This window comes from Sinocyclocheilus anshuiensis, unplaced genomic scaffold, assembly GCF_001515605.1.
Source record: "Sinocyclocheilus anshuiensis isolate Anshui unplaced genomic scaffold, SAMN03320099.WGS_v1.1 scaffold3404, whole genome shotgun sequence".
Taxonomy (NCBI): Eukaryota; Metazoa; Chordata; class Actinopteri; order Cypriniformes; family Cyprinidae; genus Sinocyclocheilus; species Sinocyclocheilus anshuiensis.
In genome coordinates this window covers 89,041-95,705 of record NW_015549554.1, presented here as the reverse complement: position 1 = coordinate 95,705, position 6,665 = coordinate 89,041, and the positions used below count along the sequence as shown (strand labels likewise).

The following is a 6,665-nucleotide window of genomic DNA, read 5'->3' as shown; positions in this document are numbered from 1 at the left end:
ACACTGCACGATTTTCAAAGACGTCGCATCACTGTTGGTTTCACACTGAACGACTATCTGGGGTAGCATTCAGCTGTTGCTGTGTTCACACTGCACGATGGAACGACGTCAGGAGGTTACACACTGCATGACTTTACAATAGGAAGAATCGCCGACAGCTCTGTCTGGTCCACAAACTACGTTTCACAACAAAACACACACGAGAAGTGAGAAGGAAATAACGTGAGAACCCGCGTGCGTCAGACCGGAGTTCTCCAGCTAGACTGTAATTTTTTTTTTTAATATATATATATATATGTGTCGGGCATTTGTCGGCGATTTCACAAAACCTGTCGGCGAGTGAAAAATCAGGCTAAAATTGTGCAGTGTGAATTCGGCATTAGCGGCGGTTGAACACATGAGCGTCTACACTACCAAAGCAATCTGGTTGAATGTGAGGCGTTCACACTGACCAATCCGCAGATCCCAGCTTCCTCCGCTGTACTCCGTGTGTGAGATTTAGCAGAGCGCTGGTGAAAACACGTCTCAGCCTGCAGGCCTTGATCACTGTCAGCACCGTCGGGAACTCAAACGAGGTAAGAAAGATCATTGGAAGCAGAAAACAAATGTCTTTGTTGATGTTCAATTCTTATGCCGAGCATCTCCCTCCTGCATAATCTGTTTTTCTTTTTCTCCTTGTAGCTGGAAATCAGCTCACAGACAATTTGCGGGCTATATATATATATTCATGATTACAGTCTCGCTGGAGAACTCCGGTCTGACGCACGTGGGTTCTCGCGTTATTTCCTTCTCACTTCTCGCGTGTGTTTTGTTGTGAAACGTAGTTTGCGGACCAGACAGAGCTGTCGGCGATTCTTCCTATTGTGAAGTCATGCAGTGTGTAACCTCCTGTCGCCGATCCATCGTGCAGTGTGAACACAGCAGCAACTGAATGCTACCCCAGATAGTCACGCAGTGTGAAAACAACGGCGATCCGACGAGTGTGAAAATCGTGCCGTGTGAACTCGGCATAAGTGTAGTCAGTTCTAGTCTCTGTTCTCCAGTTCACCTGAATCCGCAGTTCTTTATGATCACTTTTCAGGTTTTGTGTTATTGTATTTGCTGACTTCTGAATTATTGTCAGTGGATTTTTCAGATCAAAGCACAAGCTTGTCATCAATGAGAATGACTTTAATGAATGAGGAAGCTGGTTATTCAGACTGCAGTACATCAGCGCCACCTGGTGGTCTGCCAAACGACTCAGGAAATACTAATCATAACTAGATATATTTTATAGATATATATTTGATAGATATTCAGTGTAATCAGCAGACAAACAGAGTCTGTGTGTGTGTATCTGTGTGTGTGTGTATATCTGTGTGTGTGTGTGTGTGTCTGTATATGTGTGTGTGTGTGTGTGTGTGTGTGTGTGTGTGTGTGTGTGTGGTCAAACTCTGTGTCCATAGTATTCGTCGTATGGCTCGTTGATGTTGGTGGTCGTGGGTCGAGGGATGCTGTAATCTTTCTCTGCATTGAGTTCCTGAAACATGAAACACACAGCGGATTAATCACATGACAGTGACATCATCAGCCGTTCAGTGCTGCAGGATGGTGATTGGATGATGAGAACTCACTCTCATGAAGATTCCAGACGACGACACATCTTCACCTGCAACACAAACATGTGACCTTTAACCTCTGCCAGTCATAGGGAGCAACTTTGTTGACTGATCTTGCTCAGTGCATGCTGGGATTGGGTTATTCAGGACAGAGACTGTAAGATCGGGTATTTGATGAGCACATTCTCTCAGCTGTTTTCAGAGAATGTGTCTTTAATATGAATGTTTGTAAGGATGGGGATTGAATGCCCTGATTGTTCCAGTAAAAGATTCAAAACCTCGACATGTGAAGAACAGCGCCATCTGCTGCTCGTAAAGTTTAAAGCCTGGACATATATATTTTATAAACCTAAAATGTTCCTAGATATAATTTCTTAGCAAAGTATGTAAGCCTGATGCTGGAGCCTTGTGTCGTACGTAACATCACAAGTGTATTTTTTTCACTGCACTGGCAGATTCTTTCACGTGTTTCAGGTTTAAACATGTTAAAAACAACTGTATGGAGAATGCAGAATACACTCCTATTAAAGACACAATCAGTGAAAACAAGCCAGAACATCCCATGCAATGTGGCTTCACGAGTATCTGACTCCTCTGTTACCTCTCCTCGCGTCCGCGTCCGTCTGGAAGCCCTCGTTGTCGGTGCCGGTCTTCAGGTCCGGTGGAGCCGCTGGCTGTGTTCTGGGGCTTGTCCAGCCCGTGAAGTCCAGCGGCGGATCTTTGGTACGAGCGTTGCTCTTGCACATGAAGCGGACCTGAGTGAAGCCATGTCCCAGCAGCAGCACCCAGCCGTTAGCGGTCAGCGCCACACTGATCACGGGGTCGTCCCAGAGCGGGCTGCGGCCCATGGCATGGTTCCCGTATGTGAGGAGCGTGATCCAGATGAGCCACACGCAGGCACTCAGCAGCAGCGTCAGGACCAGCAACGCTGCCTGCAGTTTGTTCTGCCGATGCGTGCTTCCGCTGTCGCTGTAGCTGTAGGTGACGCAGGTGTACCGGAGGAAGTGCAGCGCCGTCATCAGCGCCGCGGCTAACAGCACCATCACATAAATCTGCAGCATGGCAAACTCTGGCTGTGAAAACTGGCAGGTCCTCTTGTCCTGCACCAGCACCACCAGCAGCCACTCCGTCACTACGATCACCTGCACCAGTGCGAGCGCCGCGGCCACAGCAACCTCCCTCCAACCGCGCGCCAGCGCCACCCCGAGCAGAGCCAGACCGCGCGCCAGCAGAGCACCGAACGCCAGGCTGAACAGCACGCCGAGCGCAAACACCCGCACCGGACACGTCTGCGGCGACAGAGCGATGATGAAGGAGTAGGGAAGGGCGAATATACCCGCCGTGGCCAGCAGGAAGAGCAGCAGCGCCGCCAGAGCACCGGACCGACGGCGGGATGCACACGCCGACCACAGCAGCAGAGCCAGCATCAGCACCACGCAGCTGACCAAACCCACGCCCGCCACGGCCTGCACCACGATCCCCCACGTGTCACACAGCGGCCAGTACTCCTGAGCCAGAGCAGAGCCGCAGCCCACGGGCCGAGAGCCGTTCCACCACTGAACCCGCACCAGAAGCTCCATGACAATGGATCTGATCGATGGTGAAGCGCTTTTTCTCTTCTCTCTCTAATGCTCACAGTGATCTGCAGGAAAGACAGAGAACTTTCAGTGACTTTTGATTCAAATATCTGTTTTCACCACAGAACCAGAGAAAGTCACCAGAATGATTTTTCAATATAAAGTCAAGTCAGCTTTGTTTCTATAGCTGCTTTGACACAATCTTTATTGTATAAAGCACTATACAGATAAAGGTGAGTTGACTTGACTATAGCGCTTTATACAATAAAGATTGTGTCAAAGCAGCTTCACAGTGATAAAAAGGAAAATAACAGAAACAGCTGAGAAAGTCTAGCCTGAAAGTTTGAATTGGTTGTAAAAGCATGAAGTTTGAAACAGTTTTAAATTTTGAAAGTTTAGGGTGTTGTAGGTGGTTGCTACACAGTTGCTAGGGTACTCTGAGTGGTTGCTAGGTTGTTATGGGTGGTTGCTATGCATTTGCTAAGGTGTTTCTATGCGGGTGCTAGGGTGTTTCATGTGGTTGTTAGGTGGTTTCTAGGGTGTCTCTAGGTGGTTGCCAGGGTTTTCTGGGTGGTTACTAGGCCGTTGCTATGTGGTTGCTAGGGTAATCTGAGTGGTTGTTAGGTTGTTATCGGTGGTTGCTAGGGTACTTTGGGTGGTTGCTATGCATTTGCTAAGGTGTTTCTATGCGGGTGCTAGGGTGTTTCATGTGGTTGTTAGGTGGTTTCTAGGGTGTCTCTAGGCGGTTGCCAGGGTTTTCTGGGTGTTTACTAGGCCGTTGCTATGTGGTTACTAGGGTACTCTGAGTGGTTGCTAGGTTGTTATGGGTGGTTGCTAGGGCACTTTAGGTGGTTGCTATGCATTTGCTAAGGTGTTTCTATGCGGGTGCTAGGGTGTTTCATGTGTTTGTTAGGTGGTTTCTAGGGTGTCTCTAGGCGGTTGCCAGGGTTTTCTGGGTGGTTACTAGGCCGTTGCTATGTGGTTGCTATGGTATTCTGAGTGGTTGCTAGGTTGTTATGGGTGGTTGCTAGGGTACTTTGGGTGGTTGATATACATTTGCTAAGGCGTTTCTATGCGGGTGCTAGGGTGCTTTAGGTGGTTTCTAGGGTGTCTCTAGGCGGTTGCCAGGGTTTTCTAGGTGGTTACTAGGCCATTGCTATGTGGTTGCTAGGGTACTCTGAGTGATTGCTAGGTTGTTATGGGTGCTTGCTAGGGTACTTTGGGTGGTTGCTATGTATTTGCTAAGGCGTTTCTATGCGGGTGCTAGGGTGTTTCATGTGGTTGTTAGGTGGTTTCTAGGGTATCTCTAGGCAGTTGCCAGGGTTTTCTGGGTGGTTACTAGGCCGTTGCTATGTGGTTGCTAGGGTACTCTGAGTGGTTGCTACGTTGTTATGGGTGGTTGCTAGGGCACTTTGGGTGGTTGCTATGCATTTGCTAAGGTGTTTCTATGCAGGTGCTAGTGTGTTTCATGTGGTTGTTAGGTGGTTTCTAGGGTGTCTCTAGGTGGTTGCCAGGGTTTTCTGGGTGTTTATTAGGCCGTTGCTATGTGGTTGCTAGGGTACTCTGAGTGGTTGCTAGGTTGTTATGGGTGGTTGCTAGGGCACTTTAGGTGGTTGCTATGCATTTGCTAAGGTGTTTCTATGCGGGTGCTAGGGTGTTTCATGTGTTTGTTAGGTGGTTTCTAGGGTGTCTCTAGGCGGTTGCCAGGGTTTTTTGGGTGTTTACTAGGCCGTTGCTATGTGGTTGTTAGGGTACTCTCGGCGGTTGCTAGGCAGCTTCTAGGGTGTTCTGGGTGGTTGCTAGCATTCTAGCATTTTTAGCACACTGCTAACATCCTTTAGCATGTTGTTATGTCCTAGGCATTAAAAATGCCTTTTGAGTCATTTTTAATCATTTTAATGCTTCTTGGGTTAATAAGAGTATATTATCTTTAACTTTAAGTATTACACTTGTGTGTGTGTAGTTTTTGTGTTCGGCCAGGACGGTAAATGTTGAGGATCCAGCTGGTGAAGTGCTGATGGAGACGGATGTGTTGTTCTTCCTCTCCAGGACAAAAGCTCAGTTGTGATGCTGTTATCAGTGATTTTATCTTCTGCTTTAACAAATGTCTTTCCTGCTAGAGATCATCTTCACTCTTTCACTTGTTTCACATCATTTCTCCTTTGGGTTTGTCATCTGGCAGCAGCTACAATAGTTTAGAAATGTTTAGAAATGATTTGCTGCTTTTGTATCTGGCATGTGTGTGTGTGTTGTGTGAGTGTGTGTGTGTGTGTGTGTGTCGTAGTGACGACTGATCTGAATAAACCAAGCAGCTAATGAATCCCGGATCTTTACATGACATGAAACCTGTTGTCTGATTGAAGGAAAAAATGTGTTTTTCTTGAGCAGCAGTGTAAAAAAGTTTTAAACTTTAATCACAACACACACACAGACTCACACACACAGCAGACATGATTTACAGTTCATAGTTATGAATATTGTGACCGGACTGTCACCTGATTTCCTTCATTCATCCTCTGTAAGACTGATAGTATTTAGAGATGAAAGTGTCGTACCTGCAGCCTGTCGCTCCGTCCATCACAGACCCTCACACACCGTCTGTCTCTGTGTCTCTCTGTGTGTGTGTGTTTGTGTGTGTGTGTGTGAGGTGAAGGATGGGAGGAGCAGAGAGACGCGCGGATGATGAAGTCAACAGATTTGTTTCTACTCTTCCTGAATTTACATTATGTGTGTGAACAGCCTCTCTCTCACTCACTTTCTCACACACACACATCAGTCATTCTTGACATGAATCAGTATGTTAATGGGTTTTTCATAATGGTGTTTAATGAAATTCATTGTTGTGTTATGAAATTTGCTTTTATTCTACTGCAATAAGGCCAACAGAGTTACTGAAAATAGAAAGTTTAATTGGATTTCTACTCCGGTAATCACACATGGCACATTTAATAAAATAAATGTGTTTATGGGACAGACTCTACGAGACAGAGGAAGTGATGTCACCAGGAAACACGCCTTCTGTAATATATTAGAGTTAAGGGCGGAGTCGCAGCTAGGGGCGTGTCTTAACCCTGATGACTATTTTTCAGGATGTTGATTGACAGCTGGGGTGTGGGAGGGGATAAGTTGTCATCTTATCGCAACATATACAAAATATAAAATATTTTATAATAATAACAATAACAATCATATCAATAATGACAGTGTCCATGTGTTGAATCAGCCCTTTATCATCACACAACATCATAACTACATGACAACATTGAGCAAAAGGGGTGGGACCACTGGATGAGAGGGGCGGGGCTGAAGGCGGTGATGTTGAGGAGGCGGGGTTTAGATAATGCCGTATTTGGCCAGATCGCTGAGCTCCATGTCTCCGAATGCCTCCCATGGGCACACGACAGTGATATCTGTCACGAGACGAGACACAGGCGTTAACAAACTGAACACAGGGTGTGTGTGTGTGTGTGTGTGTGTGTGTGTGTGTGGG

The 6,665-nt window shown here is 46.7% G+C and overlaps 2 protein-coding genes across 2 annotated transcripts in view; both read right to left on the bottom strand.

Annotated features, from left to right (window-relative positions):
- Nucleotides 1-1,426: 1,426 nt before the first annotated feature.
- LOC107656945 (G-protein coupled receptor family C group 5 member B) lies at nucleotides 1,427-3,178 on the bottom strand. The gene is made up of 3 exons (XM_016444899.1): nucleotides 2,200-3,178; nucleotides 1,614-1,648; nucleotides 1,427-1,519 (listed from the first exon to the last, which is right to left on the bottom strand). Exons 1-3 carry the CDS (start codon nucleotides 3,176-3,178, stop codon nucleotides 1,427-1,429), a joined length of 1,107 nt encoding a protein of 368 aa, XP_016300385.1.
- Nucleotides 3,179-6,063: 2,885 nt separating this feature from the next.
- The window catches only part of pde6hb (phosphodiesterase 6H, cGMP-specific, cone, gamma, paralog b), a 3,708-nt gene continuing 3,106 nt past the window's right edge, over nucleotides 6,064-6,665 (bottom strand). The window contains exon 4 of the mRNA XM_016444903.1: nucleotides 6,064-6,585. Coding sequence (XP_016300389.1) covers nucleotides 6,509-6,585 — 77 coding nt within the window. The 3' untranslated portion in view covers nucleotides 6,064-6,508. The remainder of the gene's footprint in view (nucleotides 6,586-6,665) is intronic.